Here is a 15,768-nt window from a genome sequence, read left to right as displayed (position 1 = left end):
TCACAGCAAACCGTTTTGCTGTATTCTGAGGACTGTATGGGAGGTCCAGGAGTCACACACAGAGCAGTCACCTTGGGCTCCATCCAGCCGTCTTCCATCTTGTTCACCCATCCTCTCCTGGTCCGTCCCAACAACCCAGGGAATCCACTTTCTTCCTCCTCCGAGGCCTGAGCACCACTGAGCCCAGGGCCCTGGGAATGCAGCTTCTATTCCCCTCCACGCAAGGCCCGTCCATCTAAGAGGGATGCCCACTGTCAGGCAGAAGCAATTCTCTTCTCTCTCTCTTCAGTTCATTTTATACTCATTAACAGCCCTCCGAGATTAGCGCAATAATTTTTCCTTTATAGATGAGGGAGTGGAGGCTAAGTGCTGAAGTGCCCTTGCCCAAGGTCACGCAGCTCATGAGCGCCAGAGTCTGGCTTCAGGCCATGCTCTGTCTGGCTCCGCAGTCCCTGTGTGTCTGAGGACAGTCAGTCACCGGTGCTGCGGAGGGAACAATGACTGTTCCTGTGCCCTGGCCTCCAGCTCTGGGAGGAAGTCTCCGTGCTCGGTGGCAGGCGTGCAGCATCTCTTGCCCTCTTTGAACAGGTGCCCCTGCCTGCTCCTTCCTTTCGGAGAAGCAGAGAAGTGTTTGCGTGCACACCTGCACAGGTGAGCGATGGGGAGAATGCTGTAGTAGCCAGAGAGCAGATGAGAGGACAGGGCAGTGGTCTTTGCCCCCTGCGACGACCCCAGGCTCCTGAAGCTCAGGCCACTCCTGCCTGACGGTTCTGGGCTTTCTCACAGTATCCTCCCCAGGCCTTCCCAGGTCCTGATGGTTGTGACATGTCCCTTGTTCGTGTCCTTCCCCTGGTTCCAGTCCCTGAGGCTGTCACAGTGCAGATCAGACACAGAAACACAGGACCCTCGTGAACTTCAAATTTTACCGTGTGGCTCTGAGCACCCATTTCAGCTCATAGACCTTCGCTTTCCTCTAGGGCAGTGGTTCTCAACCTTCCTAATGCCACGGCCCTTTAATACAGTTCCTCATGTTGTGGTGACCCCCAATTTCATTGTTACAAATTGAACATAAAGCATAGTGATTAATCACAAAAACAATATGTAATTATATATGTGTTTTCCGATGGTCTTAGGCAACCCCTGTGAAAGGGTCATTCGACCCCCAAAGGGGTCACGACCCACAGGTTGAGAACCATTGCTCTAGGGTGAGGCAAGGACCAGGCTGCCCTCACAGGTCATGGTGAAAGGTACAAAACAGGGCATCCATTTGACTGGCAGCTGCTGAGATCCCCTCTTTGGGACTCAGACTGGGCATGGCTGGAGGTGGAGCAGAGATCATCTGCTCTCAGGAACTTACCTTCCACTGGGCAGAGGCAGTTTCTAAAAATCTGTCACAGTGCAGCCTGGCTGGGTGGTTGAGTTGGTTGCAGGCTAGATTCCAGTTCAGGGTACATACCTATGTTGTGGGTTCCCCTGTCAGGGTACATATGGAAGGCAACCGATCGATGTTTCTCTCTCACATTGATGTTTCTCTCTCTCTCTCTCTTCACCTTCCTCTCTCTTGAAAAGCAATAAAAACATATCCTCGGGTGAAGATTAAACACACACACACACACAAACCTGTCTCAGTGTAAAATGATTAACATATAAGGAAACAGTTAACAATGTGAGAAAGCAATAGCCAGACGTCTGCCCAGAAGTGCAGGGGGGGAAGCCTTCAGAGCAGAAGCAAGTGCAGGGGTTGAAACACCAGGGGGAGGAGACTGGCAGCCAGCAGAGCAGAGCGGAGGAGAGAGGGGGAGGGGCAGGATGCCCTTCCCCAGGTGCAGGCACAGAGCCTGCCCAACCCCTTCCCAGGCCCCTCTGTCAGGCACGTCTTCTTACTTTGCACACTAAGTGTGGAGACAGACAGACACAAGTTCAAAACCCAGTCTGCCATTCGCTAGTCTTGCTACTCTATACAAGCTCCTGGACCTCTCTGGGACTCAGTTTATTCATCTGTAGATGGGCTGGCAGTCCCTCTCCTATGGTGTCACACGATGATGCAGATGACAGAACTCAGCACTGTGGCTGCTGGCCATCAGAGAGTGTCTGTTTGTCTTGTTTGTGCTTTCAGGGAGTATTGGAGATCCTATAATTATATGTAACATTATATGGTATATCTTAAGATATCTGACAAAATGAGGTGTCAGCTTTGGACTTCAGTAGGGCTAAAATGTTCCTGTTCTCAGTCACTAATGAGAGGGAGAGCGAGTCTGAGGGCACTCACCCCTTCAGGGCCGGGCGTTGGCTTTGAAAACCCACCCTGAGGAGTGATCCATGGGCTCTGAGCAGGGGTGGCAGCCTCCCCGCCAGGGCCGTTCTGGCCTCTGGACAAACAGAAAGGCTCCAGCTGGGCGAGCTGGTGGGGATGCCCGGGGGCTCCCAGCAAACAGCCTCTCGCCGTCCCTGTGCTGGCACATGGTCCCCGTGCCAGCATGAGCTGTTAAGCCAAGCAGCAGCCGCCACACCTGATCATAACCCCCCCAGCCATGGGGACCGCACTTTCCACCCTCTGTTCCATGTGGGCTCAGCACAGCGGACCTTCAGCAACAGCTTGTTCAATGTCACAGTTTCAAAGTTGTCCGCTTGCTTTTGGGAGGCTGGCTCTCCTTTACCCAGAGGACCCGTGAGCATGGATAACTGAGCTGTGAAAGTGACCGTGAGCTACTCCGTTGAGCTGGGGCCAGGCTGCCCACTGTCCCCAGAGGTGTGCGAGCAGGTCTGCCCTGGCTTGCCAGGCTGTTGACACGTCTGGGCATCCTTCTCAAATGAGGAATGCTCTGAAGTGGTTTTGGTAAGGCTCTGGCAGAAGTCGCAGACATTTCAGGACAGATCAGGAAGCTCAGGGACATCAAGACCCCTCTCCCCCTTCCTATGGCTGCGTCGGTGCAGAGGCAACCTTACTCTATGCTTTGAGGGGACCAGATGCTAGAATCCATCATTTTGCATAAGGATGTTACCCTGCACTGTCACTTATAAGACATTCAGAATGGATACAGCGTATGAAACATTATTGTTATTTTTATTACTACTCCTACTACAGCAAAAGAAAAACTGTCGTGTACGGAGTGTGTATTAAGTTCCAGGTGCGATTCTAAATGCTTTGCAAGCAGCATCTCACCTGACTCCCCCTTTTCCTCTGAGTGAAGGTGGCTACTATTATCACCATTTTACAAATAAAAAACAACAACCCAGAGATTACATAACTTGGTAAAGTCCTTTGGGGAACATCTATGGATTCAGTCTCCAGCCAGTGTTAACTGCTGTCACAGAGACTCCGGCACGGAACCTGTGGGGCTGCTGATGACAAAAGGAGTTCTGTTTCTCCTCTAATGAATGCCTAAACCTTAGAATGAGCTTTGCTTATGGGGATTGAGAAAATGCATTCATTTGTTATCATCTGTTTTGTACAAAAACATCTATTTCATTTGTATAAATTAGGAACAGAATATTCATAATGAGGTAATTCAAGGCTCATGTTCTAGATGGGGGCCTGGGAGCAGGGTCAGTGGGAGGGATGGAGTGGGAGACAGCCTGTGGGTGAGAATGCATGGTCAGATCTGCGTTTAGAATGATGTCCCTGGAGGGGCCTGTCTGGGAAAGGAGGACAGGAGAGGAGGAGGTTGAAGGCTAGGAAATGGTGGGTTGCGTTGTGAATGAAAGGAAGGGAAATTCCAAGGCGCAGGTAACTGGAGAGAGGGGCTGGTTTCCCAGGGGAACGGATGTAGCTTCATTGAAGGCAGGTCAGAACTCCTGCAACCTTTGCTCTTAGCGCATCCCCAAAGTGCTGTGCGTGCTGTGGGTGGTACCCAAGATGGTTTTCCATGGTACCCTGATGAACCCTTAAGAATTTAACAATTTTGCATTTATTTTTATGGCTAATGTTTATTTACAGCAGGTGATTTATGTTTCCCCTTTTTATATGGTTATGGTTTCTTTTAGATGCATGTATTTAAGTAACAAAAAAGGAGTTTGATTTATAGGAACATAAATTGTATTCTGTGCGGCAAAACCCACGGAGCAGTGGCTGACTGGCTGCGATAGGCTGGAAGAGCTGTTCCCCACTGTTCTACGGGACCCCCACCCCACCTTCCTGACAGTCTCCTCTTGTGTCTTGCTTGTGTTCGCAGACCCAGTGCACGGCCCGCAGAATGTGGAGATTGTGGACATCCGGGCCCGGCAGCTGACCCTGCAGTGGGAGCCCTTTGGCTACGCGGTGACCCGCTGCCACAGCTACAACCTCACAGTGCAGTACCAGTACGTGTTCAACCAGCAGCAGTACGAGGCTGAGGAGGTCATTCAGACCTCCTCCCACTACACCCTGCGGGGTCTGCGGCCCTTCATGACCATCAGGCTGCGGCTCCTGCTGTCCAACCCCGAGGGCCGGATGGAGAGCGAGGAGCTGGTGGTGCAGACAGAGGAGGACGGTGAGTCAGGGAAGCGCCCTCTCTTGGGAGTGGGGGATGTTGGACCTGCTACCGGGCCATGTCCATCAGTTCTGAGGTGTTTACTCTTCCTACTTCTGTAATCTCCCCTCTGCATCTACTCTTTTCCAAGGTCTTCAGTGCAGACTGTGCATTGCACAACTCCAGGGGGCGCTGTTCCCATAGAACTTGACGTTGTACACAGCCCACCTTCATGACAAACCCTTCCTGACTCCCTGAAAATTGTTCCTTGCAGCCATTCTCCTTGCAACCCCCGCAGACTGTACTTCTAGGTAAAAGCAGCAGTGGGGACAGCCTCTGTCACCTTGGCCCCGCCTTCCTGCTTGCAATGAACCTCAACCTTTTGTGGGTCCAGCTCTCCCTGGATCAGCTTCTCCAGGTGATCTGAGTGTTCTGCTTCTGGAAACCTGTTCCCTTCAGCCTCCAACACGGCTTCTGCCTGCAGCCAGGAGCTATGGCCCTGAGCTTGGCCCCTGATAAAGCCTCCAGACCTTTCCCCAGATCTGGCTCCATTGTTTCACAAAAGTGCAGCCCCTCCCCCAGCAGGTAGAATAATGCCCCATCTGAGAAGGTGGACTCTTGTTAAGCAACACATAGGACAGGTTGCTAAACCTCTCAGGGCCTGGGTTTCTGCATCTATAACATGGAGATAAAAATGTCTCCAGTGCCTTCTAGGTTGTGCTCATAAAAAGGGATGGTGTATAAAGAATTCAAATAATGCCCAGCAGATTGTATGTTTTCAATAAATGCCGCTGTCACATTTGCACTAAATCACAGGGAAAAACATATTTATTGGCAAAGGACCTTCTAGCACAGCAACCCGGGAACCAAACACCTGCCCTAGGAAAGCTCCCCAGAGTTCTAGACAACTACCTCAGCTGGTGTAGAAAAGGTGACCCAGATGCTCAAGGAATGGCAGTGTGGCCAGTGCCTGACCTGAGAAGCAGAGGCAGGGCAAGGATGGATTAGCAACTCTCGGCCATAGGTTGCTAGACAGGGAGGAGCCAGTGTTGAAGGAAACCCAGCATGAATATTCAAGACTCAGAAGATGAATGGTAGGGCTTGATCCAGAAGCAGCTCAGGATGTTTGGTTTTTGTCCAGATGCTCTGCCCTCCTTGGGCTGCTTTTGGAGGGCTACCTATGCTACATATGCAGCAGCAATTCCCAAGTCCCATCTTTAAGCCCTGCTCCAACCTCTCCTTTTCTCCTCCTTGTCACCGGGGAAAAAAATTCACAAAGCCTTTATCAAAACAACATGAGTACAGCAGTGCTTTGAAATTAAATTTTAATTAAGCAGCATTAATAAAACATTAATTCCTACTCTGCAGAGATGTGTGGACATCGTCATATTAAAAACACCAGCACATGAGACGCCAGTCCCTAGTCTTATTGCTATTCCTGTGATCCCACCTCGGGAGCCACTGGGCTGAAGGAAGGTCTCAGAGAGCACAGGACCCTCTGTCCACCAGGATTAGGTTCCATCCCCCTGAAGAGGGGCTCCTGTGGGACTCGTTCATCTCAGGACAGACCGAGGCTGGAGCCAGGCTCCAGTCCATGACCCCCCTCAGGAAGCCAAGGAGCCGCCTCTCGCGTTGAGCTGACTGGACGCGTGCTGCTTTTGTCCCTGCGACAAAATTGTCTTCTGGGGAAGTTGTGGGTCTGTCATCTCAGCTGAGGGCCTGCAAAGTAACCCACCGCTGGTGAGAGAAGCTCATGGCCGCGGAGCTCTGCTGCTTCATCTTAGATAGGAGACTAAACAGGCTTTTTATTTTTCCCTTTTCCACAAAAATCTCAGCCAAAACCACAGCTCACTTATTTGGTGGTTCCTTCTCCATCTTTCATCAGCCCACAGCCAAGTGCGTTGAAAGACGAAAACGATGTTGGTGATGGTCTTTGCGGCTGCCATTTACTGAGACCTACCCTGCTCTGGGCTCTCATGGGCATGTTATATACAACGACTCACTCCCAGGATTACATTTGAAATGTTTCAAAGCTATAGAAAAATTGAAGTAATCAAGCAAAGACCCCTGAACCCTTCGCCTAGATTCAACATGTGTGAACACTTTGCATATATATGTGTGATACGTATGATAGGGAAATCTTTACAAAAATGCATGTGATATTTTTTACTGTTTAAAAGGAAATGGCAGAAATCATGACACCTGATCTCTGAACTCTTCAGCATAGGTGACCTAAGGATAAGGTCATTCTCTTTCATGTCCACAACATCGAAGAGCATCTAAGAAATTTAGCATTAATTTAAACATAATCAAATAGACAGTTCCAGTAAGTTAAACCTGACTTTATGTGACAGACCAGCATATGAGATATTTTTTTGGCAAAAAATGCCACCTGGGTTGGTGGTGTATACTCTCACTGTGCCATGTGTCAGGGGGCCCCTCTACCAGTCACTTAGATAAGATGGGGACCACCAGTCCCGCCACTGTAAATGCGCTCCCCCTGCCCCTTGTAAATCGGCTAATCTGTGCAGTGATATTTGAGGTTCTGTGACTATCCCATCCCTCTAGAACTTTTCAGCCAGCGGTTTTAGCACACCTTCACAGTCCTGCCCTGAATCATTTATTGCACTGGTATTTACAAAAGAGTGAGTTTTAAATCTTTCTCTCCACATGTGTTAATTAACATTCATATTTATAGAGAGCTCTTCTCTCCTCATCCCCTTCCCCATAGTTAGTATCCCTATTGACTCATAGGTCATTTTTTGACCCAATGTATTAAAATCCAGTACTATTTATAATTCTTTTCAGTGCTCAGATGGTCTCATGTATGGGTAGTGGGAGTCCCTTCGAGTTGGCTCCTGGGTCCTTCTGACATGTTCTCTTTAGTCTTCCTTGCTGCTGGCACAAAATATTCTAAACTGTGCTCATAATGTCTCCGCCCCAGGCCTGAAGTCAGCCACTTCTCTCAGGATTCCTGGGTGCTTTCAGTGCTACCTTTGCACTAAAATATACAATTTGGGTGTGCTCTGCTCGGTGGGGTATCATTGCCTCTAGTCTCTTCCAGAAAGTAGAGCTGGGGGATATCATTTATCTTTTTAAATCATGAGCTCATACTGACTCAAATCCAGCCCCTCAGGAGTCTTCTGCACTTGCCCTCATTCCACTCATATATCTCCCTTTTCCCACAGTGAGAACCCTGATTCCCAACACCCACAGAGTTTTTTTTTTCATTTGCTCCATCCTACTACATATGAAATAGTTTCACAATTACGATACCAATCCTTCTAACAAACTAATTGAGGCTAAAGATTTTCTTTTCAGTTTTTCTCTCCTTAGGCAGTCAAAACATAGTGCTCAAGGTTCTGTCTTCTCTCTACATGGTTATAATATCAATTTGATACTCAGGTTTGTTTGTGTCAATTTTGAGGCTTGCTTTTCCTCTCGTCCTTTTTATTTAGTGTCATTATTTTTAATATCAAAACAGGCACATGGTTCAAAAGTCAAACTGTATAAAAAAGTGCACTCAGAGTATTGCCACCAACTCTACCTTTTCCCCACTGTGTCTGTCTACACCTGAAAGGTAATCATTTTTAAAAAAATATATTTTGTATTGATTTCATAGAGGGAGAGAGAGAAACATCAATGATGAGAGAGCATCATTGATTAGCCGCCTTCTGCACACCCCCTACTGAGGATCAAGCCTGTAACCCAGGCATGTGCCTCGACCGGTCGGCAAACCATGACCTCCTGGTTCATAGGTGGATGCTCAATCACTGAGCCACACCGGCCGAGCTGAAAGGGAACCATTTTTATTCATTTCGGGAATACTTCTTCTATAGTTTATCTTGTAAAAAAAAAAAAGGACAAACGATTTTTCCTTCTCTTATTTTTATATAAAAGATAGCATAATAGGGGTAATCTACATCTTCTGGTTTTGTTTACTTTAATACATCCCGGAAATCACTCCGTGTCGCTTTGTAGACTGTGTCACTCTTTTGTGGGGCCTCGGCATGTGGCTGTGCCATGGTGTATTCAGGCAGGAGCCTATGGACACGTAGGTTGTTCCCATCATTTGTTATGACAAATAGAACTGTAGCAAATAGCCTTGTGCACATGTTGCTTGGTATTTGTGGAGATGTATTTTCAGGGGAAATTCTTAAAAGTGGGATCACTGGCACCAAAGGGTAAAGGCATATGCAGTTTGTTAGATGTTGACATACTCTTCTTTAGACGTATCATTCCACACTTTCACCAGTAACACAGATTCATTAAATCTTAGCCCCAAATTGTGCACAAGGAAACAACATTATTTTTCTTATTCTACAATAAAGAAATTTAGGCTCCCATATAATTCATAATAATTATAAAAAATTTAATTGATTCTGATTGATAATATAGTATATAATATGTAACCATAATTGATATATAAAATGATGAATCACATATACTCCATATCCTATTTCATTTAGTAAACTAAATGTACTTTAATTGTAGGGAAGACTTACATATCTTAGGAATGAGCACCTGTATTTGATATGCATTTCCAACAGGCTTAGTCAGCTGGCTTCTCAGGGCACCAGAAGCCAGAATGAGGCTACATGTTGGTAGGGATAGGTGTAGATATGGGAGCATGGTGCAGCCCCTGAAGTCTGGAGAAGAAAAAAGTGAGAAGTATACAAGGCAGTGACAGCCAGACGATAGGTAATGCAGCTCAGAGTCATTTAGTCCAACAGGAAGAAGCTACGCACATGTTAGTATGACCTGAAGGCATCCCTCACTTAGAGCTCAGTACATTTTTGGTGTTTATACAAATGACCTTGAGATATTTTAAAGGGTGAGGAGAAATGCAGTTATGGTGTCCAAATGCTAACTGTGAGCTAGGCATTTTGCCGATAGGCTTCATTCGTGCAATTGCCAAACGCTGTGACGTAGGTGCTGTTGACACAGATGTATGGAAGAGAAACCTAAGGCTCAGAGAGTGGCAAGAACCTGCCCACGGTTACCCAGTATCAAATGGAAGGGCCCAGAAATATACCCGCACATCTTAGTCCTGATATTCCCCCTGACTATCTAATGTACAACTTTATACTTGGTTAAAACCTCCCTAACATTCTGTCTGCTTTATCTGTGTGTGTATGCATATAGATGTTTAGTTTTTGCCTGACACATAGTAGGTGCTACTTAGCTATTTGTTGAGTGACTATATGAACATCAGAATTGATGCCTCTTTCATGATAGCACAGGGCCCTGTTTATACACACTGTTTAAGAAGAGGAGGCCACATACAATATCCATATCAGCTTGCTAGAGCTGATCATTAGCCTTTCTTCCTGCGTCTGAGCGTCATGATATCACATCTATTGCTTGAAATTAGCTATGGTAGGGATATTTCCACCATGTAAGTCCGCAAACATATTGGTGTTTTGTTTTACCCAGAGAGCTTATTGTGAGACATTCACTAACTCACCGCTGTCTAGTTCCATTGAAAAGATATATTTGACATCTAAAGATGTAAACATATATCCAGAAAAAATATTTTTCCTCCCACAAAGCTGGAAAACACAAGTAGATTGAACTTGTCTCAATCTGTCTTATCTCCAGAAGGCTCACTAGCAATCTTATTAATGGTGGCCTATGAACCATTTTCAGATTATTCTGATTTTTCTTGAGTTAGTTCTGATTCTCTTTATAATAAACCATCCAAGTAACAAACATGGCACCTGTAAGAAGAGGGGGGGAAATCACCTCGACAGATAAGCAGGAAGGGAAACCTTTGTTGACTGTGAAGGACTTTGTGCTTTTACACAAGTTGGTTTGTTACTTCCCACAACTACCCTCAAGGTCACCATCATTAGCCCCACTTTTCAGAAATGAAAATGGAGGAGAAGAAGGAAGAGAAGAGAGGAGGCACTTCCCTTGATCCTCCTCTGTCTTTCTTTATGTTGAAATGAAAATTTCCCTTAAATTACCACCTGACTTTTAGGTGCAAGAAAACATCTGGTTTAATTGCAGTAAATTTCCATGAACCCACTGACAAGAAGCACAGTTAAAATTAGCAATTTTAGTGTGCCTTTTTTTTAAGAGAATGAAATTATAAAGTAATTAACCTTTGTTGTAGAACTGTGTCAAAAGGATGGAAAGTTCCATGCTGTTAGAAGAAGAAAGGAAATTGTGGAACGGGAATATGTGGATTCATTAAAAAATTATACAGAAAAAAAAGGGGGAATACAACACAGAATTAGAAGATAAGGCAAAGAAGGAATTTTCCTCCAACAAGTGTCTTTTTTTCCTTACAATGAGAGAGAGGAAGAAGAAAAAGACCCAGTTGAAGCAAAAGAGAATGAATCTGCTTCATCGTAAATGACACCCTGACATGTAGAGGGTGTGGTGTGGCAAAGAAGCCTGGGGCTGGGGCTTCCTGACTTTGCCATTCACAAGTGGTGTGACTGCCTTGCAACCTTTCTGAACCCACATGTCTACCAGGCGATGGGAGAAAGGGGTGATTCAGAAAATACTTTGGTGACAGAAGGATCTGCTCTATATCCAGGTTCCAGTCACTACTTTGTTACGCAGCCTTGGTTAAATTAGTTGCTGCTGCACACTTTAGTGCCCCCATCTGTGATTTGGGGGTGATAATACCACCAGGCACGTTAAGTTGTACTGCCTGGAAGTCTGTATGTAAAGCACTTAATGCACTCCCTGTGTTAAGTGGTGTGTGGTCAATATCAGACAATGGCAAGACGGCTTTTTAATCACAGATATATAGCTAGGGAAAACCAAACCAGGGATCATCACAAAATTTCTGTTCGTCGTGGGCAAAGAACTATTTTAAAATAACCTATCATACCTCCGTAATCTCGATTTCAAGTATCTCACCCTGACCATAGAAATGAATGGGTGTAGCAGGGCTCCAATAAAATTTTATTTACTGAACAGCTAGCTGGTTGCCTTTGGCTGCCGGCATAGTCTTCTAACCATCGATCCACACTCCTTCCTTCTAATTATTTCCTCTAGTCTCTGGGCTTTAAAATCCACTACATGCTAAATATTTCCTCCATTGTTATTTCCAGGCTAGACCTCTCCCTGCCCCTGAGAATCGTTTATTTAACTGCCTGTACAGCCTAACCATCTGGGCTGCTAATAGTACTCTGGAATTAGACACGTCCAAAGCTAACCTCCCAATCATCCCTCAGCCACCAAAAAACTCAGTCTTCCCCCAGTCTTCTCCATTTTAGTGAATGGCCACTCCATTTTATTAGTGGCTTGAGTCAAAAACCTTGATTCCTCGCTTCTATCACATCCATGGCCCTGGCTCTCACAACTCCAGAGAACACCATTCTGTATTCACTCTGATTGGTGTCCCCTTGCTGTGCTGAAGGCAGTAGCCCTGATCACTCCTCACACCCCACCCACCAGTACTTTCTCCTGACTCAGCCTTCAGTATAGCGAGACTTTGGCCATTTCTTATAGCCTCTACGGCTGGCTCTTTGGTTCCAGCCACTGTGATTTCCAACCTGGATTGCTGTCATGTCTCCTAAATGGTCCTTTACTTCAGGCCCTGGCCTCTGTATTCTTCTCAGCACAGCAGCTCAAATGACCTTGTTAAACCAGGAGGCAAATCACATCACCACCCCTAGCAGGACACCAGTGTAACCTTGATATCTAACCCAGACAAACTTATGAGAAAAAGAGCAATGAGCTGCAAATGCCCCAAACAAAATATTAACAACCAATCCGGCACTGCTTACAACTAGGAAAAGATAGGTTTGTTTCAGGAAATCAATATTGGTTCAACATTAATTAGTCCACTAATGTAATTCACTGCATTAACAAACTAAGAGAGGGGCAAAAGTATATAATTACTGAAATAGATAAAGAGAAAGCATCAGTTAAAGCTGATAAAGGGTAATAACTTAAAGAAACCTACGAACACCATACTGGAGGATGAAATAACAAAATCATTTTCATTAACATTGGAAAACATGCATGTTATTATCACTAAATATTGTATTGGTGGCTCTGGTTGGAGACAAGTAAATTAAACAAAAAGTAAAAGATTGGAAAAAGATGAAACTATTATTAACCACAGATGCTCTGATTATTTACATAGATAACCCAAAGAAATTTGCACACAAATTATTAGAATTAACAAGAGACTTAAACATGTTTGACAAAGAAGTCACCATTTAAAAAGTCACCTTCATTTCCATTTAACTAACAAGTGTGTGGTATTTTTAAAGATACTATTTAAAATAGCAATAAAATATATGGTATTTAGAAATAAACCTAATTAAAGCTTTTAATATGCATAGTATATATAAATGCATAAAACACTGAAAGACATTAAAGACCTAAATAAAAGGTATACCATGTTTATGGGCAGGAAAACCCAATATTCCAAAGACGTAATATATAAAGAAAAAATTATCTCTCAAATTGATGGTTAATTTATGCTATTTCAATACAGAAATCAGATACTTTTTGGTAATTTACAAGCTCATTTTAAAATGTATATGCAAGAAGAAAGGGCAAGAATAGCTAAGATAGTCCTGAACAAAAAATACGAAGTTACAGATCTTGCTCTACCAGATATTAAGACTTACAAATCTTTCCTAATAAGAAGATATGGTTTCAACACAAGGATAGTTAACAGATTCCAGAACAATTGAACAAAATAGAGGGAGCCTAGAAATAGACCCACACATATATGAGAATGTGAGGAAACGTAAAGGTTGCATGTCTGGCCACGTGAGTAAATAAATTATTTTTGTTAAGTGGTCCTAGGATAGAGAGGAAGAATTTAAATTGGATCCTACCTCACACCATACATGAAAACACCATTGCAGGTGGGTTTGGTGACATTTTATAAAGTGCATAACTTTAACACTGAAGAAAATTTAAGAAAACATTCTTGTGATCTCAGCATAGAGAAAATATTTTTATGTAAGACTTTTGTTTAGGTTTATTGTTTTTGTTTGGGTTTATCAGGCCCTGAGATATGGATTCAAATGCACGTAGTTTAAGAGTTGGCTTAGGGCACACTGGTAAGGAAGAAAGGAATTGAATCTGACAAGAGAAATAAGCCAATACAAGGTGTGTTATCCTATATACTAAAAGGCTAATATGCAAATTGACGAAACAGTGGAATGACCAGTCGCTATGTTGCACACTGACCACCAGGGGCCAGACACTCAATGCAGGAGTTGCCCCCTAGTGGTCAGTGCGATCACACAGGGAGAGTGCCGCTCAGTAAGAAGCCAGACTCACAGCTGGCGAGCACAGTAGCTGTGGCGGGAGCCTCTCCTGCCTAAGCCGTCCCCCAAGGGCTCCTGGACTGCAAGAGGCAAAGGCCAGGCTGAGGGACCCCCTGAATGCATGAATTTTGTGCACCGGGCCTCTAGTCAAGAAAATAACTGACTGAATAACTGGGGTTTAGAACAGTGACATTCTAAGTATGATCCAGGGACCTGCACTGACGGTGAACTCTTCCTGGCTCGTGACAAGACAATTGCATAAATAAAGGTTAAGCTTTTAAAAAGAAGGCGTTTGCATTTTCAGTGTTTTTAATTTCATTTTTACTATTTAATTTTACTTTCCTATTAATTGTGTGTGTGTGTGTATTTTGTAATAGTATCACTCCATAGTGGGTTGTAAACAATAGAAATGATAATAATAAGCAGCACTGGGGTTTCAGTATTGAGTAGTTTAGGAAATATTAATAGAACATGTCTCAGAATTAACCCAATGGAGTTGTTAGAACACTGGGATATTTAACCATCAACTTCCTGTCTTTCATTGGTTGAAGGATTTTTGGGGGGGATTAATTCTCTGGCACTTATTGCTTGCACTATGTCCATGGTCAGCAAACTGCGGCTCGCGAGCCACGTGCGGCTCTTTGGCCTCTTGAGTGTGGCTCTTCCTAAGCCTTAGGAGTACCCTAATTAAGTTAATAACAATGTACCTACCTATATAGTTTAAGTTTAAAAAATTTGGCTCTCAAAAGAAATTTCAGTCGTTGTACTGTTGATATTTGGCTCTGTTGACTAATGAGTTTGCCAACCACTGCCCTATATGGAGACCAAGTTTGCTTGCACAGCCTTCAGGAAGGGAGCCAGGGTTTCACAGTAAGCGTAGCTAGCATATGGGTGGGTTACCAACAGCATGTGCTACTAAGTCTGTCTCCCCCACTCCCCAGCTTTTTTGAGGTATAGTTGATACATAGAATTGTATATATTTAATATATATAACATGATGATTTAATATACATATACACTGTGAAGTAATTACCACAATCTAATTACAAAGTCTATCTTTCTCTTCCTTTCTCTCATATAATAAAAGAAAAACTTTTAAGAGTTTATCTTTATCCAAAGGTAACATAATGAGAAAGGGAAGACACAAACCAAGAGCTACTCTTCTTAATGAGTAGACTCTGCATCTCTCTGTTCATCTCACTTTCCACCTTTTCAAATTTCTCCAAATTCTTCAAGGATCTCCTCTTTTCACTATACATTTGGTTGATGGTTTCACCCTCTCTTTTCAAGAAAATGGGGCCATTAGGACACTTCAATTCCCCCTCCTCTAAGGGGCTGCATAGTCTCTTTCTCTTCTCTTACCTCACTGAGGGAAGGGTGCTTTCTTTCCACCCACCCTGCTTCTGCCTTTTCAGGACCCACCAATATCAGTTATTTCCTCTCTCTTTCCCACCCTTCCACCTCTTACTTCCATTCTGGATTTTTTTCTGGTTGCCCTTAATGATGCCAAGACCTTTCCTGAAAACCAAGATGGCGGCATAGGTAAACACCGGAGTTAGCTGCCTCGAACAACCACTTCAAAAATACAACTAAAAGACGGAACGGACATCGCCCAGAACCACAAGAAGACTGGCTGAGGGGAACTTCTTCAACTAGAAGGAAAGAGAACAGCATACGAGACTCAGAGGAGGCGCTTTGCGGAAAATACAAAGGTGCGGAGGTACGCGCGGAGCGGGCTGGTAGCTGAGGGCACGGTTGTCGTTTTCAATCAGGAGGGAGTTTCAGATTCTGAGCTCCAGATCCAGGCAAGTCTCTAGGGACCCAGACTCAAACAGAAGAAGCGGGACTGTCTGGCATTGGTCGGAACACTAGGGCAACTTTCTCTCCGAGGTTTGCAGTGGTTGCTGGGACTCTGAGAGGCAGAGCCCCTAGGGACGGGACTGAGAGCAGCCATAACTGCTCCCTCCACCCCCTCTGTTGATCCTGTGCGACCCGTCCTGCCCAAGCCCTGCACAGAGACATTTGCCAGATAGCCTCAGGCAAAGGCTAGATTAGCACCTCCCTAG

The 15,768-nt window shown here is 44.8% G+C and overlaps 1 protein-coding gene across 1 annotated transcript in view; it reads left to right on the top strand.

Annotated features, from left to right (window-relative positions):
- PTPRT (protein tyrosine phosphatase, receptor type T) overlaps positions 1-15,768 on the top strand; it is a 720,009-nt gene that overhangs the window by 326,038 nt on the left and 378,203 nt on the right. Inside the window, exon 7 of the mRNA XM_015563947.1 lies at positions 4,173-4,469. Within this exon, the coding sequence (XP_015419433.1) occupies positions 4,173-4,469 (297 nt within the window). The remainder of the gene's footprint in view (positions 1-4,172; positions 4,470-15,768) is intronic.

This window comes from Myotis davidii, unplaced genomic scaffold (assembly GCF_000327345.1).
Source record: "Myotis davidii unplaced genomic scaffold, ASM32734v1 scaffold199, whole genome shotgun sequence".
Classification (NCBI taxonomy): Eukaryota; Metazoa; Chordata; class Mammalia; order Chiroptera; family Vespertilionidae; genus Myotis; species Myotis davidii.
The sequence above is the reverse complement of the archived record's forward strand: the minus strand, read 5'-3'. Positions and strand labels throughout refer to the sequence as shown.